We start from the raw sequence: 20,254 nt of genomic DNA on the forward strand, positions 1-20,254 counted from the left end.
TAAGCCTTTTGTGGGGGGGTGGGAGGGTGAATGTAGGCTTTGTACATCGCTGGTCCCTCTTGATTCTGTTAACATCAGTGTGCTGTTCTTACAGGAAACTTCCTTACAGAAACAAGGAAAAGTTGTTTAAGAGGGGGGTATGCTTTCTTTGTGATCTCAAGAAATCATAACATTGCCTAGATTATGAAATGGTTTTCACTAAGCTCATGAGGCCTTCATTGCCTTTCTGGTTGTAAGGTTTACTTGTCTTTCTTCTTGTAACTGAAATAAATAAAAGTGCTGTTCATCTCAGTCTGTATGGGGACTGAAATTCTTGAATGTCAGTACAGTAGTGATTTAAACCTGAATGCGTGCCAGTTCTATAAAACAGCTCTTGCTACAATTTTATGCTCATTATCTTTTAAAAGGTCATGGTATATTGTGTACATGGTTGAGCAATAGTGACTTTGAACATAAACTCGGTTCTAGCCTGACTACTCTTTGGAGTGGCTTAAAATGTGGTTTCCTGGGTGGGATGTCTACTGTTGTTGTGTATATGTTAGGACACCTCATCTTAGTGCTGAAGGAGGGCTGGAAATGCTAATAATATAAGAGGACTCATTTTTTTCTGTAATGGCCTTACCAGGAATAGGAAAATGCTGTGTCATGGAGTAGTCCGGAGAGAATAATGGAAACAAATGCCTTAATGCTAAATCAGTGGGAAAATGCAGGGGTCTGTAGCAAGTACAAGCAGTCAAAAATATGAAATAACACACTGAGGCTTTCTTAGAATAACAGCAAATTTTCCAATGTGTTTCAAAGTAAGCAAGCAAATGTAATATTCATGGAAGGATAACTTGTGTGTACTGAGTATTGGAAAGTGATTCCAAAGGCCTGATAAGTTCAATTTTTACTGCTAGTAGTTCTAGCCTCTGCAGAGCTCTAGAATAATCCAGATCATAGTAACCACTACATAAATTATAGTATCTTAATGTCTGCACTACTTTTCTAATGCAAACACTTGGTTTTTAAGGGCTGCTGCTTTTTCCATCTGCACCCTCTCCCCCAGCAGTGCATCTCTTCTGATCTTACAGATTTCAAGCCCTCACTGCAGTACCTTAACTTTGTTGGATGAGCTTGGCCAGCATGAAGGGTCCAGCTCCAATTTATCTCCAGACTAATTAGGCCTGCTTATTCAGGGCCATGTCATGAGAAATTCTGGGCCAGAATAAGGAGCCTATAGCTGTTCCTGCCAATCTTCTCCCCTGAACTGTGTACAGAAATACCTAACCACCTTCCTCAGGAGGTTGCAGCATCCAGCAAGGAGATATGACTTAGTATCTGAAACAGAAACCTCCTACAGGTATTATTTATCCTTTGTACTCAGAGATGAGGTTTTGCTAAGAAAATGATGGGATGGGCTTAGACAACTGAAAAAACCAGCATGTAAAAGGTAGCTCATTGGATAGTGACTCTTTACTACTAATGTAGAGTAAATCCATACAATTTTCAGCTTGAAAAGGGTTCCTTGACTTGCCCCAAATAGAAGACAGTAGGAATTTAAACTTGGAAAAATAGCAGGAATATTTCTGGGAATTAACAGCTTTTGGTGGAAGTGTACATTCTGGAATACTGGAGCATCATCTCACATTCTGGTATAATGACAAGTGTCAATCCAAACCTGAAGCAGCAGCTGCTCACTAAAATGGAAATATGCATTCTGGATCCCTTTGATGCTTTTGTCCTTGCAAACATAGCAGCATCTAACATCTTCTGAACATCTTCATCGGCTTTCCTAGGCTGCCTCTCTGCAAGGCATGAAGCTGAATTATGCTGAAAGACTGTAAGTATGATCATACAGAAAACCTTTCTATGTCTTCCTCCTTGGCAAAGGCACAGTCTTGGATTCACTCCATGGCAACTGCTTAGGCACAGAGTACTGGCTTTTCCTGTTTTAAAGCTTTCAATCTCTTGTAGAGAATCAGGGTGTACACTTGAAATGTTTTGTGTGAGAAGCCTCCCAAACTTTTGATTTAAGATACAATAAAAAAGCCACTCTACAAATAAACCCCAGAAGATATGTTTTTCATCTTTGACAATTTTAGCCTTACAAATACAGGATTTAACTTGATTTTCTCAGTTTTCCACAAGTTGGTTGCTCTGATGGCTGTTAGGTACAAAACCTCTTCAGTTATGACCTAAGGTAGTTGCAAGATCATCTGAAGGTAAGCCTGTATTTAGCAGATGTTTGTGGGAAAATACATAGCTTATTTTGACTACTGTGCTGGCAGCTACTGCATAGTGTTTTGTGCTATGTATTTTAGGAGAGAATCTGCAAAATTAACAATTTACAAAATTCAGATCCATGCAATGGGACCTGTCAGAGAACACATGAGTCAGACAGGATGCATGAAGTAGGGAATTCTTTCAACTGATATTTTGGTAGAACACAGGATTTTGTTTTGGGCAACACTGCTTTAGAGATGGGAAGATTTCTCTTTAATCACTTGCCATGTATTGGCCATTAATGTTCTGATCAGTGCAACAGTTGAATTCATTGAGGACAATCATTAAGAAAGCATTCATATAAATAAGTGTTTTTAAATAAAAAGAAAACTGGAAAAGGTGCTTTTTGTCATATTTTAATTTCCCCAAGAGATGAGTCATTCTTAGCTTCTTTCCTTTTGACAAATCAACTAGGCTCTGTTCTAATAAATCTAGCAATGGATAGGCGTGAATTACAACTTGATATCTCCTTCCTGTCTTCCCCCTTCCAGTCTGCCAAGGATGATTGTAGGGAATCAGTGAAGAATAGATGGGGCAAGATGTACAGCTGTGGATTTGTCTCCTTTATCATATTTCTATCTTGCCTTTTGGTCTTCTGCTTTCTACTTCAAGATCTCACCCACTCTCAGTAAATTTTGGGAGTACTTTTTATATGGCAGCATCTTTTGGTGCCAGAGCCCAGAGCAACTCATAGGAGAGCTCTTTCAACAAGATCTATGGAAAAAATTGGCTTTGGAAAAAGAGTTAAAGAGGGACAGACAGCTTTTTTCTCAATTAGAAAAACAACAGTATGAACTACATTACAAAGTTTTTAAATCCAAAAGAATTTGCAGGCCAAATATCACCAGAATAGCTCGGCTGGTTACTTAGCCCATAAAGATTCTATAAAGTCCATCATGTTTTAGCAGAACATAGCTAAATTGATGCCATTTTAAGAAATTAGTTTCTGATTTTCCCAGCCAGTCAAAAGTGACAGCACGTGAAACTGCCTGAACACAAGAAAACACACAGAGAGGTTAGGGAGTCTTCATCCTTGGAGAGCCTCAGAACTCAGCTAGACACAGCCCTGAGCAAACTGCTGCACTGATGCTGCTTTTAGCAGGGCTTTGGATTAGATAACCTGCAGAGGCCCTTGCCAACCTCAGTAATTCTCTGATCCTGAAATTCTTGAGCAGGAGGTGTAATTCTATTTGGTTTATTCATAATCCTCATGGGTATTCTTTTTATACATAGACGGAATTCAACAGACATCAGTCGCTGGAACGATCAAACCTGAGGCCAAGCAAGAAAGCAGCTGAGTATTTTCTTTCTCTTATCTTAAACTGACCTGACCAAAAGGCTTGCTGATATTTGCCTGCTGTAATGTTTACTGTGACAACAGAGCTTGTATCAATTCTGCTCTAGTAAACCTTTTTGAATGGCTGTAGTTCATAGGAAAGCCCACAGATTTTATTTAACATGATCTCTAGAAAGCCACAGACCCATGGAAATCAGCTTCTTTTCAAGGAGAGGATTTCTCGTTCTGTTATTTGCCTCTTTTAGGTGTAGAAAGAAAAAAATTGTAACTGATTCTAAGAAAAATTAAACTCTAGTTTATTTGAAGATTTTTGTGGTTTCATTGCTGTGCTCTCTACTTAGGACACTCTTGAAAGAACCTAGTCCTTTCTCTCAAAGTTAGTATTTTTTTTTTTTTTCTGGTTTCAAGTGTTTAAGATCAATTTCTAAAAAAAGGAGGTTCTCTTGCAGGCCTATAAAGCTAATGGAATTTATATTATTCTAATGGATCAAGACAAAGAGTACTGAAAAGTATGTTTTTAGTCATAGAAGACTATAATTTACATGGAATTGAGAAGCTGACTTTTTCTCCTTGCCTTACTTCATGGAGTGGTGGTGTTACAGGCTTTTATCTAATTGAGCAAAGGATTGGTGAAATGAAATGAAATACCAGTTCTGATGTTGCATACAACTGCTCCCTTCTGCCTTGAGTTGCAGAAATATTTTGCTACACTTAAAGAACTTAGTATTATATCAGAGTTGGAGTCTCTTTTTATTGGTTCTCACATAATTGCCTATAAAACTTTAATGCTAATGTAGAAAGACATTACGAAACTGCCATTCTGATCTTAAAAATGTTGTAATGGGAAAAAGTTTCAGAGTCCAAGCATAACCTGCATAGTAAAATTGGCTGCCTGGCTGATCAAATGTTATAGTAGTGAGATGATTCAACCCAAAAGTTGACATTCTAACTATTGAAAAAATAGCTGAGTTTCTACAAAACAGAAACATAGTCTTTTTTTCTTAGAAATAACACATTCCTTTTGAAACTAGAACACATTTAACACAAGCATGTTTAGAGGATGTGGGGGAGCACCTACAACACTGATTTCCAATATGCTGTGTAATGGCTCTCTACCTTAAAGGTGCAGAAATCTTTAGTATTTTCATCTGTAGAGTCAATATATTGAAGCATGTCTAATTTCAAAAGTCTTAATGATTCAATAAAAGATAACTCTACAGAATATGGTTAAAAGTATTCTGAACTGTCATTTTTAAAGAGCTTGGGATGCCCAGCCAATCCTGTAGGCAAGTCAGTACCTGAATAGTTATTATAGCTTTAAATCTCACTGACTTCAGCCTTTTTCAAAAGAGCCATAAACCCATGACCCAAGTCTGAATGTCAATAAATGATCAAGTGTCAGCTTGATACCAATCAACACAATCAGCATTTTATATATTTGAATGAAGAAATGCTACAGGGCTTCTGATCACTGGATGAGGAGTATGAGCTGATAAAATTCCACTTGAGAAAACAGTTTTCCATTGGTTTTCTTCTTGTCCCCAAAGGCAATCAGCACAACCAATAGACCCTTCAGCGTTTATTTTCCAAAGTCATGGTTCATCTCTTGACAATCATTGTCAAAAACACTGAAATACTGGGACACACTCATGCATACTATCATAGACACAATTTGGAACGTTCCACTTGGAATCAATCCAAGTCCAACAGTTAAGCCAAAGATAGCTATTTCCAAACTGACTACATTTGGGATATTGCCAAATAAAACAGAAGTGCTTCTGTGGCTTTCTTGCCTTGTCTTAGTCTTGTAAGTCTTGATGATTGTGCTGTAATTCAGAAATCAGGCCTCAGTGTAAACTTCATGGAAAAATGTACTAAGCACCCTAATAAAATTACACCGTTCAACAGTTTGCTTTTGTGTTATGAAATGAAAGGGCTTAGCCATTTCAAGAAGGAGATTTATTATTTTTCTGTTCATGCCGGTTGGTCTACTATCTGCAAGCTTTGACATCTGTCAAGGAGTATCTCCTCGTTTTGGGGATCTCTTTTGCTATACCAGCAGGGAGCATAGACAAGTTCAACTTATAAGTACCTCTACAGTCAGCCTTGTTGGCTTTCCAGCAAAACAGTACCTTTTATAAGCAAACTGCTCTGACTCATTGCAGGGATGTGATTGGGTTGCAACTGAATTTTTCACAGAATGAGGTTGTAGCATGTGCTGCTGGCCCAGGTTGCCATTCCTCTCTTCTTGCGGTGTTCTCTCCGTTGTGCAATTTCAACAGCTTCTGTGACAGCGTGGTCAACCACACCGGAAGCATTTCGGGTAAACTGCTGCTGCAGGCAAGTGGTGTGGGGTGTTCTCTGCACAGCAAAAACTCTAGCACAGAGCTCCTCCTGTGACTCCTGCTGCCCAGTCTAGAGCTTGAGGAACTAACAACCAAGGCACTATAGATGGAAGGAAGTAGGAATTGAATGGGGAGAGTGGAAGGAAACATATGAGCAACAAGAAGGTTTTTGAAAACTTTTGGGGAAGAAAAGTAGGGTAACATGAAAGAAGTAAGAAGAGCAAAAAACATGAATATTCAAGTTGAAAAGCTTGTGTTATAAAGCAGATTTATCCAGCTTGAGGCATTAACGTCAGGAGCACTACAAACTATTCTACTTATGCTTGAATACTTCAGTCATCTTTACCTCTTGTTTTGGCTGGGAGAAGACTCAATGATGATTTGTGCTGTGAATCTGAATACCAAAATTTGACAACCACTATGGACCACTCTAGGATTTCACATAAGTGATGATAGGTTTCAGGGAGCATAACAAAACTAGAACACCAACTGTTCTTGGTAAACTGATATAAGAAACTTAAATTTAGTAGTTTTTATTTAAATACCAAAATTAAACATGGATAACATAATTAAGTGGTGTGTCACAGTAAAATGTGCTTATCTGCAAATGTTAATATATTTTTGGTGAAGACAAAGTTTCATGATCATATTGAATACTAAGGCAGAAAAACTTCCTTGCAGCAGGAGTGATCTTGAAAGCAGCTCTTGTAGCAATAATGTAATCATAGCAACATCTGGGAAATTCAGTGTCTGTTTTATGGACGCAAGAATCAGCTGCTTATAATAATGACAGACTATGTTCTTCAAAATATAAACCTAGTTAAAGATGAACTCTCTTAAACCAGAGTCAAAGTAGCCAGCAAACAACTTCTAAGTAAGAATTAGGGGAAAAAAATGGAAAGAGTGCACAGAGTAAGTTAGAGCTCTCATCTCCAACATGCTTTCTTCTGATCTTTTTAGCCTGAATTTAGTATTTTGTCTCCATCAGAAAGACTGTGTGGTGTGAAGACACTTGTTAGGTTGCAGCCTTACAGGATATTGATGGAAAACTGCCTGGTTTGTTCTGAATGGGCAGAAACCACCAGACCGTGCTTCTTGGGCAATTCCTGCTACTGCCCCTGCAAAAGTTATGGCACCCAGGTATCCCTTGTAACTTTGAAAGTGAATTGCAGCAATTTGCTGCATTTCTTGTCTGCTATGTAGCCCTGCTGACTCTTCCTGCAGCTAGGAGCAGTCTTCATAGTAGCTGTATTGCTAATTGCCATTGTAAAACAGCCTGGAGAATTGCAACTGGATTGTGATGGAGATTCTGCATATAGTGTATCCATATGCTACAGCCTTGCAATTAGTAATGTGCAAGATGATAAAAGCAGGTAACATTCTGTGATACAACAGAATGCTACTGGAAGCCTGAGGGGTTTTTTTGCAAACTTGTTCTAAAAAGAAAATCGCGGGCATTCTTCCTGACTTCATTTTTTGATAGTAAGCAGATGCTTCCTGCTTCATTGCACTCTATGGTGCATGGTTTGTTCAGCCATTCAGGAGTTGTCCTTCTCTGAACAGAACCTGACATTGTGCTCAGATCAGCATAAAATTTCATAACACTAGAGCCACTGCAAGAAGGGGCTGACACAAGCTGACACACATACAGCTATGTATGTATACAGCCTTCCTGCAAGAGAGGAAAGGGAGCTTTAAAGAAGAATGCATGGAATGGGTAAGGTATTTGCAGTTTTCTACCCCCAAGATGACCTGCTATATGTGCATGCTTCACCAGTGGAACAGGGCCTGTTGATTACAGTTTTACCATTTTAGAAGCATGATTTGTTAAGATGTAATGACATCACTCATTTTTGAATCAGACGAGTGTCTAGCTATCTCATCTATAGTGGCAGCTTTTGTACTTGATACAAAAGCAGAACAATGTATTTAATAATAAGACAGTCTGAAATTACTACCACTCCCTTCATTCTTCTGTGTGCATCAGCCACACAAGTAATATTCAAGAGAAAATCTATATGGTAGCAGCAGGAAGCATCTGTGGTAGTCTGTCATGTTGTGGGTTTGCCAACTGTCATACTGGAAAGTTCCTCCTGCCCAAGCAGACAGTGCTGCAACAGAAATAAAATAATAAAATAAAATAATAAAATTGAATAGGTACAGATGCAGATTTTTCCTTGTCCAGACACAAGTCCCTGTCCTACTCTGTAAAGTAGTGATGAACACAGATATGATTTGTAACATTGTCTCTCTCTCATATCTTCTCTGCAACTATCTTGAAATGAAGCAGCTGCCACTGCTTCCTGACTCCTGTCCCTCTGGACAGGTAGCTAACTTAAGAGAATCAAAGTCTCCTAGCTCTTTTAAACATACTAACAAAAGTCTGGTTCAGCCCTGGTAAAATACACTGATGGCTCTGCCCTTAGACAGATGCCACAAAGAAGCAGCAGAGGAGAGAGCAGCTCTTCTAAATCAGCACTCAAGTAATTTCTGGACCAGTCATGGGATACAGAGTCAAGGATCCTCTTAGAGGATGCATGGGAGGTGTGGGAGTCTTGCATTATGACACAGCCAAACAAATGCATAGAGCACAGCCCTGTGCTAAGCACCTGCAGTCTCTGGTGGTCAGACCTCACCCTTCAGAAAGCAATCAGCAGAAGAAAGTAACATGATGTTGTAGCTACAGTTATTCAAGAACCATTAGGTTCCTTATTTTTCAATAATTGTGGCATATCGCTTTCCTGACTTGTTTTTGTAATTACAATTGTTATCATTTGTCTTACTTTGTACCTGGCAGTTGCAAACATTGGTTTCAAGGACTTTATTTTAGCTTTACTGCTATTGGAAGACTGATGTTGAAAATGTGCACTCTAAAGAAACTAATTGTATGGAGGATTATAGAAAAAATCAGAAATAGGATTAATGTCTAGCTGATAATTCTTATTTCAGCACTCTAAGAAATTACTAGGGTGCTTCCAGGGAATACTTACACCTGAAAATTATGTATAATTAAAATTCAGAGTTATAAGATTTGGTTTTTTTTACTTTTTTTAAAGGCCACTTGTTAAAATTACCTATAAACATGCATAACATAGTTCCACTTGGCCAATTAAGTTTTTTCCTGAAAATTTAGGTGAGCTCTGACATCAAGAGATCATTCTTCTAGCTAGATTTCTTATTCTAGATTCCTTGTTCTGTTTATTCTATCCCCTAGATTGTTTTCCTTTAGGTGAAATGTCACCTTGTAGTACATACCTGAAGAAATACTTTACCAAACTAGGCATCTCCATACAATTCACCAGTTTTCATTCATCCACCTTTGCAGTTAACATCCACATTGTAGCAGATGAATGATCCTGTTATAAAGTATACCAAATGAAGATGCTCTCAATCATTCTATATAGCACCTTCTGAAGCATTAATAAATTTCTACTAACCTTTGCTATGGTGTACTAAATTCTTCCAAAACTATTCTAGCTCTCACGAACTCAGACACAGGAACAGCTCTTGATTTTTAAGTGCACATTACCAAACAATTTGATAAAGTAGCTAGATTCCAATACATTGAATTTTGCAACATGACAGAATTTCAGGTATTGCATGGCAAAGAGACACCATACTAGATACCAATTTTGAAAAAAACTGCTTTACTTATTTTTAGAAAAGCTGGATGCAAGTGCTTTGAAATAAAAATATATTTACCAACATACTCATGTTACTGGCAACACAGGAAACCTTACTGATTTTGACCATCCATTAAAACCTTAGAGAAAAGAAAGGAAGATGTTCTTTAAATTTGGGTATTCATCCACATAGTGATGCTACTGATATAAAACACCATGATAGGATTATCACAGAAAATTTCATAGTAAAACCTGTTCAATTATCTAAAAACAATCAGGGACTGCAAACTTTCTGAGCTTCAAATAATGCACATACATTATAGAGGGCAAGAGTTATAGTCTGACATTTCAGGTAACACTAAGAGATTTACATGCAGCTGCTGCCTATTACTCAGTGTTTTTATTGTGATGTTTGGGTACTAAGGGAGGAACATTAAGGGATTTAATCCCTATAGTCATTATAAAGATATGTATCTTTTACACAAAAGCATCTAATTAAAAGGAACAAACAAACAAAAGACCTTTGGATAACGAACACACTTTTATACAAATTCTAATGACTTTAGGTTCTTTGGCAGAGTAATTGTCACCCTCAGCTTCTAATCCAGATGGTTATTTGTTTTAAAGTGCTGGTCTTGAATGATGCAGTTTTCTTTCACACGTTTCCCTTCAGGCATCAGTAATAAGAGATAAATTCTCTTATTTATGCTTCCATACAAATACAATCCCTACATTGAAAAAGGAAAAATCTCAAACATTTATCAGTGTCAAGAGACCACTCATCATTTTTGTGGCCCTCCTCTGGACCTGCTCCAACAGGTCCATGTCCACCTTGTGCTGGGTGTCCTAGAGTTGGACTCAGCACTCCAGGAGGGGTCTCTTGAGAGCAGAGCAGAGGGGGAGAGTCACTCCACTCCATCCAGTGGTCATGTTACTTTTGATGCAGCACAGGACACATTTGACTTTCTGGGCTGGGAGTGCACATTGCTGGGTTATGTCCAGCTTCTCAGCCACGGGTATTCCCAGTATCTTCTCCACTGCTTTCAATCCATTCATCCCTCAGTCTATATTGATACTGGGCACTGCCTCAAGCCAGGTGCAGGACAATTTTAAGTTTCATGATGTATGTACATGCCAACTCCTCAAGCCTGTCAAGATCCTCTGGATGGCATCCCATCCCCTTTATCAATTGAACCACTCAGCTTGGTGTCACACACAGACTTCCTGAAGGTGCACTCTGTGTCACTAAGATTAAATACTATAGGCCCCAAAACACACCTGTGGGAGGATACCACTCAGCACTGGTAGCTCTTTGGTTGCAGTCATACAATTCCTTGCCATTTAATAGTCCATCCACCAAACCCACATCAATTTAGAGGCAAAAGCACCGGAAGGGACAGTATTAAAGGCTTTACAGAAGTCAAGTGACATCTCTTACCTTTCCTTTGTCCCCTGATACAGCCACTCCATCACAGGCAGCCACTAGATTAGTTGGGCATGATTTGCTCTTGACAAAGCTGTGTTGGCTGTCTCTAATCACCTTCACACAATCACCTCTCATATGCTTTGAAGTAACTGCCAGCAGGACCTGCTCCATGATCTTGTTTGGGCACAAAGGTGAGGCTGGTCAGCAGTTCCCAGGGTCTGGGTGTGATAATCCCTTCCCTCCAGTGCCTGAGATACTGTTACAGGACAGTAGTCAGTGTCACTCCAGCCACTGAATGATAGTCAAAGCCTGATTATCATGACTTTTCAAATATGATTGAGACATGGCTCAGCCATCACACCTACCAATTCCCTCAGAACCCCAGGATGCTTCTTAGACTAAAAGTAACATCATATGTATTCCAAATCATCTTTGTATTTCAAATTGTTATGTACCTACTTGATACTCTTTTCCATTCTCTTGCTGCTGTTGACAAACAGACTTTAATGGGATTTTGATAAGAAAATTTCAACAGAAACAAAAAAACCAACACTACTCCACAAGTTATTTTATAGGTTTAATATTTATTTTATTTTCATAGCCATGTTGATGTAGGAGAAAAGATCATAAGGTATAACGATTCTACAACAGCCAGACAGACTGCAATTAAATCTTTGTGCCCTCGGACTACATTCTCCTCCTACATGTCGGTGGGTGAATACCCAACACCACCCTGGCAAAGCAGATGTCACACTCCCCTCTAGTGACAGAGTACGACCTCCTGAGGCCTCTCAGCAGCCTGGACAGCTCTGCTGCTAACAGAGTTGCTCCCAATAGGATGCCACATAATTACAGCTGGAGCTTTTAGCTTTATTTTAAAGTAGGATTAACACTAAGCTAAAGTACCTCATTTCTGACATGAAAGAATTTTTTGTGGGCTACTATATTCCTAGTATATTTGCCCCTTATGCTCATGTATTGTTTTATATTAAATACACTAATTAGGATTTCATAATAATAATAATTTATGTGTGCATTGCAGCATACATGCACCAAGGTTATCACGTTTATCCATGTATCCTTGAATTCTAGACATCATTTTACTAATTCTTTTCCTGCAGTGAACATGCAGTCAGCACAAGCCTGGAATTACCATCTTAAAGTGCTCTTCTCTAGATATAATTTTTGTTCAGACATATACTACCTTAACACAGTGCTCAGAAAAAAAAAAAAAAAATCTCCATAGCTGCTGAAACAGCAGCCTGCTGACACATGATGCTTGGAACATATTTCCTGAGGCACCATTTATCATTGTCATCACAGTGCACAACAACTTATTACAGTAAATTGCTCTTGCATATCATAACCTTAAAAAGACAATGCCAACTCATAGTTGCATTATTAGGAGTTACAATAATCTTAAAACAATTCTAAAAATAAAATCTATACATACTAATGAGGGAACATAATCATCATAAAAACTGTTACCTGCCAGCTCTATAACTACAGTTACTATAGCTAATTACACGTCTGCAGTAAAGGAATACTTTGCTTCCTATGAGCATTTGGGAGTCTTCAAAGCACTCTCAGCTGAGGAGAAGAGCCAGGAACTGACTAACATTGTAAGCCCCACAATTTGAGAAACACTCATCTATCAATTCATAGAAAGAGGGACGCCAACCTCCCTCTCTCCAAAATCACAGTCCTTCCTTTGCTTTATGCCTATCACCTGGCAATTTATAGTCCAGGAATTCTGTGGGCAGGTAGAGATTCCAGTTTATTGCTAGCATACCAAAATTAGTAAAATATACTGAGCTGCTGGAAGACTAGCAGCTCTAAAGAAAGCAAAAGAAAAGGATTCAGTAGGACTGGGAATTGTGATTCAGCTCAGTTTCTAAAGAAGTAACATGTTTCTGACCACTGGGTTTTGAGGGGCTTCCAGAACAGATCCAAACCCGAAAACACAAGGTACAAGAAATACTGAAAATGAGCAGCACACAATTAAAGCATCAGGGATGGTACTTTCTCTCATTCAGGAGATGAGAGGACACAGAATAAATTAAGATCACACAAAGTTTGGTACTAGCCCAGAGGGATAGAATCTAAATGTAGTCTCCCTGATGAGACACATCATTCACAGCTGAAAAAACCTGTCAGAAAAAAAGATAGTTGGAAAAAAAAAGTTGAGAAAGGCTGGAAGACTTTAATAATGGTGAAGAGGTCAGTTTAAGTTTAACTATTAACTTACTTCCTGTAGTGGGGTACAGTGCAGAACATTTAAGTCTTATCATTACCAACTTTTTTTAATGCTACATTTTACTTTGTGATCTAAATCATGGGATTAAAAAGAAAGGATGGGAGTGTGAGCTATGTATAAGGAAAAAAACCTCAAAACCCCACTAATAAGCCAAATCAAAAACAAATAATGGCAGAAAACCTGTAGCTTTTGCTAGGTCCCACCACTTATTTTTTTAAAAGGGTTTCATACTGTGAAGTCAAAATGGGAAATTATCAGCCTACATAACCTCAATATAAGGAGTGCTAGTCGATTTTCATGTAAACTGCCCTACATATTTGTGATAATCCTACTTTTTTCACCACTTTCAAAGTTATTATTTTAAATGCACATTTCATGGTTAAACACAGTTTATTTGGAACTGTCCTATAAGTGACAATTCTTATATGTTGGCCTAATTACTGACCGGATTCTCTAGATGTAAAAGTTCAGTGTCAGAACAACCAGTAAAAGGCAGACTGGATTTAAAAAAGAAAGAAAGGGTAATTGCAGTATGAGTTACTTCTTCAGGAGCACTCGCATATCGAATGACAGCTTTGACATCACAGTCCTTCTCTTTGCTAATTGCCGTCAGCCCTGCTCTTACTCGCACAGCTATGATGGGAGCAGTACTTTTCCAGCGAGGCTGGCTCCCTCACCTAGCTTCCCATGAAGCTGCACAAACATTCACAGCACTACTAACAACAGCGTTGCAGCGTTGGGATTTTCTTATTTTTTGCTTAAGGTAGGTGCAGTTTTTTAGAGTATTAAAGGTCTGTTAAAAGACCACTCCGTATGACACAGACGCGAGTGCCAACTTAGAAATGTAGAAAGTCTGACCAAAATAAACAACTGAAGAAAAAGAAGACAAGAGGCCAAACTACTTAAGGTAGTTTAATACAAAATCAGTCTGAGGTTTAAAACACATCTGCCCTGCATAAATTTGCGTCACAAAATCGAGGTAACGTGGGTCAGACCTTCCGCTAGCCGAGCATCCCACCTATGTCTGCGGCTCCGCCGAGCCGCGCCCCTCGCTGAGAGCTCAGCCCCTCACAACCGCTGAACCGCCGTGTCGCGACCCCCGGAGAGCCTGGGAGTGTTTCATTTTCCCTGGGGAAGCGGCCCCGCTCCAGCGCCGCCGGGCCGTGAGGGGGGGGTCGCTGCGGCTTTAAGAGCACCCGGCGCGGCCCCGCCCCGTGCAGCGCGGCCGCGCATGGGCGGATGGGGGAACGCGCTCTTGGCGCGGCGGATGAGTCCGGGGCTCGGCCGGCCGCGCCTGCAGCGCGGGGCCCTCGCGGGCCGCTCCCCCCCGCTCCGCCCATGGCCTCCCCGCTGGTAAGGGCTCGGCCCCCGGCGACGGCCGCGGTAGCCAGGACGGCGGGCAGGCGAGCCGCGGCCGGCGGGCGCCGCCCGGCGCCGAGGGCCGCCCGGTCCCCGCCCCCGCCGGTGGAAACGCTCCGGACGCCGGGACCGGCGGCTCCCGCCGCGCGCGGGGCGTTAGCGGCCCCTAAGGGGCGGGGGAGGGCGAGCGCGGCCGCCCCCGCCCGCAGCCTGACGGTGCGCACCCTCTCCCCAGGAGGACCCCGTCCTGATCCGGCCTTTCCGCGGCCACACGGCGGCGGTGACGGGCGTCGCCTTCAACGCGAACGCGACGGGGCTGGGTGAGTGCGGGGCCGGGCGCCGTTTGCTTTCCGGGCGGGGCAGCCCGCTCCCTCCTCCCTCTTTCCCTCCCCGGAGCCGCCGGGCGGTTCCGGGCGCAGGTCCGGGCGCGGAGGCGGGGCGGGCTCCCGCGCCTTCGGGCGGGCTAAGGAGTCTCTGCCCCTTCCTTAAGCGACAACTTTTTGAGCAAACCACAAGGCGGGAGGAGGGGTTTGTCCCGCGGAGAGAGAGGAGGAGGAGGAGGAGGAAGTAAGTGAGGGGAGCGCCGAGGCCGGAGGGGCAGGGGGCTGCTCCGTGCCTCCGCCGCCACCCCGCTCCCCCGCCGTCCCCCTGGAATCTACCGGGCCCAGCACGGCTGGCTGGCTGCAAACTCTGCCGGCGGCCCGAGCCCGAGGCTGGGCGTGCCTGCAGCCCCCTCCTCCCCGGGGGTGCGGGGAGACCCGGCAGGAGTTCACGGACCCGTCTCTGCTAAGGAGCTGCTTTTAACTCCCTAAGATGAGGATCCGTCTGGCGAGAAGATGGACGTGGGTCCGCAAAAGCTGCGTGTTCCTCGGCTTCTTAATGATCGCTTACTTTGTGGTCGAGCTGTCGGTTTCTTCCTTTGGTGCCTCCCTCGCCGGCGAGAGCATCGCTAAAGGGAAATGGGAGAGGCGCTTTTCTGACAGAACAGAAGAAGCTGTCGATTTGGCTCGTCCAGTGTATGACAAACCCCCACCTGACCCTTACGCTCCAGGAGAATGGGGTAAACCCTCTCGCCCACAGCTGAGTCCTGAGGAAAAGAAACAGGAAGAAGAGCTGATTGAGAAATATGCAATAAATATTTATTTAAGTGATAAAATTTCTCTCCACCGGCACATTGAAGATAATCGACTGAGTGGTTGTAAAGCTAAATCTTACAGCTACAGAAGACTGCCCACCACATCTGTTATAATTGCTTTCTACAATGAAGCCTGGTCAACACTGCTGCGAACGATACACAGTGTTCTTGAAACAACACCTTCAGTGCTTCTGAAAGAAATTATACTGGTGGATGACCTGAGCGATAAAGTGTATTTGAAGGCTGAACTCGAAAAATACATAAGTAGTCTGAAAAGAGTTCGCTTGATAAGAACCAACAAACGAGAAGGATTGGTTCGTGCACGCTTGATTGGCGCTACCTTTGCTACCGGTGATGTTCTCACATTCCTAGATTGTCACTGTGAATGTGTTTCCGGCTGGCTGGAACCACTGCTCGAAAGGATTGCTGAGAATGAGACTGTTATTGTTTGTCCTGTCATTGACACCATTGACTGGAAAACATTTGAATACTACATGCAAACGGCAGAGCCCATGATTGGGGGCTTTGACTGGCGGCTGACGTTCCAGTGGCACTCGGTGCCTAAACACGAACGTCTCAGGCGCAGATCTGAAACCGACCCAATCAGATCCCCAACTATGGCTGGTGGCTTGTTTGCTGTCAGCAAGAAGTATTTTGAGTACCTGGGAACCTATGATACAGGAATGGATGTTTGGGGAGGGGAGAACTTAGAATTATCATTTAGGGTTTGGCAGTGTGGCGGCATGTTGGAGATTCATCCGTGCTCCCATGTGGGCCATGTGTTTCCAAAGCGTGCGCCCTATGCTAGACCAAATTTCCTTCAGAACACAGCACGTGCTGCTGAGGTGTGGATGGATGAGTTCAAAGACCACTTCTACAACAGAAATCCTTCAGCAAGGAAAGAAAATTACGGAGACATTTCTGAAAGAAAGATTCTTAGAGAGCGTTTGAAATGCAAGAGTTTTCACTGGTATTTAAAAAATGTATTTGCTGAGTTGCATGTACCAGAAGATCGTCCAGGCTGGCACGGTGCTATCCGCAGCATGGGAATACCTACAGAGTGCCTTGACTATGTCTTACAGGAACATAATCCTACAGGGTCTCACCTTTCTCTCTTTGGTTGTCATGGTCAGGGAGGCAACCAATTTTTTGAATATACATCAAACCAGGAGATTAGATTTAACTCTGTAACTGAGCTGTGTGCTGAAGTCCCTGAGCGTGAAGATTTCATAGGTATGAGGAGCTGCCCAAAAGATGGATCTCCCATCCCAGAAATTATTATCTGGCACTTCAGAGAAGATGGGACTATTTATCATCCTCATTCGGGGAAGTGCCTTACTGCTTATCGTACGACTGAGGGCCACGCTGATGTGCAAATGAGAACTTGTAATGCTGGAGATAAAAATCAGATTTGGAAATTTGAAAAATAATCACTGCTGGTAGTGTGAATCGAATGGACTGTGATCTCCAAGCTTTTTACACGTGTGAGCAGATAGCAATGTTTGATTGAGTACCTTGGAATGTTTTCAGATGTGTCTGTAGTGATGAACTGTATGGAAAGCAAAAGTAAATAGTGGGGTTTGGTTTCTAAAACATGGATTAGAACATCTAATACTTTTCACTTTTGTAAAATTTTGATCCATTATTAATTTGCTCAGTCTTGATTATGGTAAAACAAAACTTTCTGAGTGGACTGAGGAGGGATTTTTTCCATCCTAAAATCATGCAATAATCCTGCAAGATAAATGTTACATGTAAACAAAAAAAAAAATATTTACAGAATGAAAGTTAAGGTTCTTGCAGTGGTATTAGCTGACCTATGTTGCATTTGCATTATAAAATATGTATCTAACACCCTAAGTAATGCTACAGTAGCATTGGAGTAGGTTGAATGGAGGCACATTGATTGACGGTACATGCTATTAAGGGTACTATATTACATAGAAGAACAGGAAGTTTATTTACCTAGAAGGGCTTTGGTACTGCTTTGCAATCTTGTACCTATTATAAATCTTACCCCGTGGGGCTTAGTCAGGAGCTCTCATGCATTTAGAGGTGAGTGTGGTACCAGTGGAACCAAGGACATGTTGGCGATATCACAAATAGAAAAAATAGCGACAGCTACAAGTAAGAATTTTGTTTAAAGGCAATGGAAGGAAGGGAGCCACAAAATTGCCTTAGCTACTGCTGTTTCTTAGCTATATATTTAATGTATGCATTGCCTCTGTGTAAGTTTTCCATGTTCAGCCCCACATCCTAGGGACACAAAAGTTATGTGATCTAGACCCATGTTTGGATTTTTTGTTGTTTGTTTTTTGTTGGTTTTTTTTTCATTTCATCTGTCAGCAGGGTAGAGGAAGGTAACATCAAGGAACATTTGGGCTGTTTTATTCTGCTTTTTGTGTTTTGGCAACAGCTGGCATGGGCCAGCCCTTGAAAGAGTTTTGAAATAATACATCATTAACTGCCTCTAGTCAAAACAATACTACTGGAGACCTTGGGTAAGGCTGGGAAGCAGAAGCTTCTGACATGAAGGGAGTTGAAATGACAAAGGACAGCTTGGATGAAACTAAGATTTGTTGGTAAGGTGGTTCACAGAATTACTTATTTAGAATATTTTCTTTTTTCTGTTATGCTGAGTTTTTGAAGAATACTGATTCTTGAATCATATCACTAATTGTTTTGATTGTGATTATAGATGGTAGATGTCACAGATATATTGTGTACTTGAAAGAAATTTTTCATTAGTATCTGTATTTTAGTTTCATAAGATTTAAGTTGAACACTTTTCTTAATGTGTTGTGCATTCCAGCTGCTTTGATTATTTTCAATTAAGTGATAAATATTCTTCAGTAGTAAGTAGTAGTTTAGTAAGTCTTTACATGGGGCTGGTAGGTAGAAATGTAAGCTAGTGAGCATTAGGAATCTGGATACTTGAGGAATGTAGTGGATGTGCATTTGCTACAGGTGTTGGTGGTGGAAGGGTTAAAAAGGGACTAGTGAAAACTGATGTAGTTGAAGTTTTGCCAAAAATAAAGTAAGATTAAGTTAGAACATATTCTTAAATCTTATTGACTTGGAAACCTTGAGCAGTTTGGGTGGAAACAGGTTAAGATAGAAGATGAACAGAAGAAAATTTGGAGCTTGGAATGCAGCATTGAATCATGCTAAAAATGGTTGCCACTGTGTGGCATGGATTCTTTTAAGACTTTAATTTATTTTTAGGCAGTTACTTGCAATTTGATGTTTTCCCATTTTTCATCTTCCTTTTTCCCCCAAGTTGGTTTTTTTGTTGTTGTTGGTTTTTTGTTTGTTTGTTAAAAAAAAAAGAAAGGGAACTTTTTACTACATAAGGGAAACATTCCTGAGAAATTGCATTCCACTTTGCAGCAGGAATTCTTTTGTGGACCTGCAAGTTATGAACCATTTATCAAATTTTAAAAGGCAACCAGTCATTATGTACTGGGGCAATAAATTTTATAAAGTATGTGCTTTTGTGAAAAGTTTGCTGTTACAGTCAATAGAAATTACAGGAAAAAGGCCTAGATTCTCCTGTGTGGCAGATCATAAATGGTATGTGCAATGCATGTTTCTTCAGATAAAAGTAATAAAATGCTGTGAGTATAGACTATGCAAATTTTATACAGTTAATTTTTTAGCACTTGGCAAAAACTGCTTTTCATATAAAGAAATACCTTCAAGTTAAACCTGACTTTCAAAGTATTCCTTATCTATTTAAGCAATAATTAGAAGTGAATCTGCCTCTGAGTTTGAGAAGTTATTCTCTCTATGTATATGAAGCCTTCCTCTTCCTCATGACATCCATTTCTATTTTTTGGTGATATTTAGAAACAAACTGGGGAGAAAATAACAACAACAACCAAAAAAGAATAAAATTTAAATCTTCCCAATGGGAATAAGAAAACATGTGAATAAAAGGAAGAGGGACTAGAGAAAGAAAAAGAAAAAACAGAAAACATGTTACCATTTCAATACTCCTATCCAGCTATTTTTCAGTACGTACAGATTTCTGGAAAATCTGAAACTTCAAATGGTTTTCTATTCTGTTAGACTTTGAAGATTTGGTGAACACTTGTATATATTTTAAACTACTGATTCTAAGTGACTTAAAAGAAATTGAATGTAAACTTAACACTGAATAAATGTGGAGGGCTTTGGGATTTCTTTTGAAAAAATAAAATCCAGAAAATTAAATGTTGGCAAGTGTGCTGACTCCTTTCAGTTCTTTTCCTCTTGTGTACCTGCATACAGAATGCAACTGCCAATAACTTGAACTTGCAGAAGTTACTAAAAGTTCTTCATATTTTATCCGCTGCACTTGGAATTCTAGATTGGCTTTTTTGACAGAGGTTCAATTAATAATTACTTTTCTCCAAGTAGGAAATCTTGCAATTCATTGCAAAATGTGTTTGTATTGTGACGTTGTACTGTATCATTGAGGGCTGCAGGGTTCCTGTAAAGTGTGGGGGTTTGTTGGCAGTGGTAGAGTTTGAATATTCACACACCCATCATGTGCACTGTATTCC

At 40.7% G+C, this 20,254-nt stretch overlaps 2 protein-coding genes across 2 annotated transcripts in view; both read left to right on the forward strand.

The window, feature by feature from the left end:
• The first annotated feature begins 14,444 nt into the window (after nt 1–14,444).
• Nucleotides 14,445–20,254, forward strand: part of POC1B (POC1 centriolar protein B) — a 48,266-nt gene continuing 42,456 nt past the window's right edge. Inside the window, exons 1-2 of the mRNA XM_005519548.3 lie at nt 14,445–14,566; nt 14,808–14,892. Coding sequence (XP_005519605.2) covers nt 14,453–14,566; nt 14,808–14,892 — 199 coding nt within the window. The 5' untranslated portion in view covers nt 14,445–14,452. The remainder of the gene's footprint in view (nt 14,567–14,807; nt 14,893–20,254) is intronic.
• Nucleotides 15,047–19,931, forward strand: GALNT4 (polypeptide N-acetylgalactosaminyltransferase 4). The gene has a single exon (XM_014249014.2). The coding sequence runs from the start codon at nt 15,386–15,388 to the stop codon at nt 17,135–17,137; it is 1,752 nt and encodes a 583-aa protein (XP_014104489.1). The 5' UTR covers nt 15,047–15,385; the 3' UTR covers nt 17,138–19,931.

This window comes from Pseudopodoces humilis, chromosome 5 (genome assembly GCF_049639895.1).
Source record: "Pseudopodoces humilis isolate 2021_Gansu_Grassland_sample_001 chromosome 5, ASM4963989v1, whole genome shotgun sequence".
Taxonomy (NCBI): domain Eukaryota; kingdom Metazoa; phylum Chordata; class Aves; order Passeriformes; family Paridae; genus Pseudopodoces; species Pseudopodoces humilis.

What these genes read in the sequence shown, in the direction of transcription:
- GALNT4 (XM_014249014.2), top strand. Translation starts at nt 15,386, where the DNA reads ATGAGGATCCGTCTGGCGAGAAGATGGACGTGGGTCCGCAAAAGCTGC.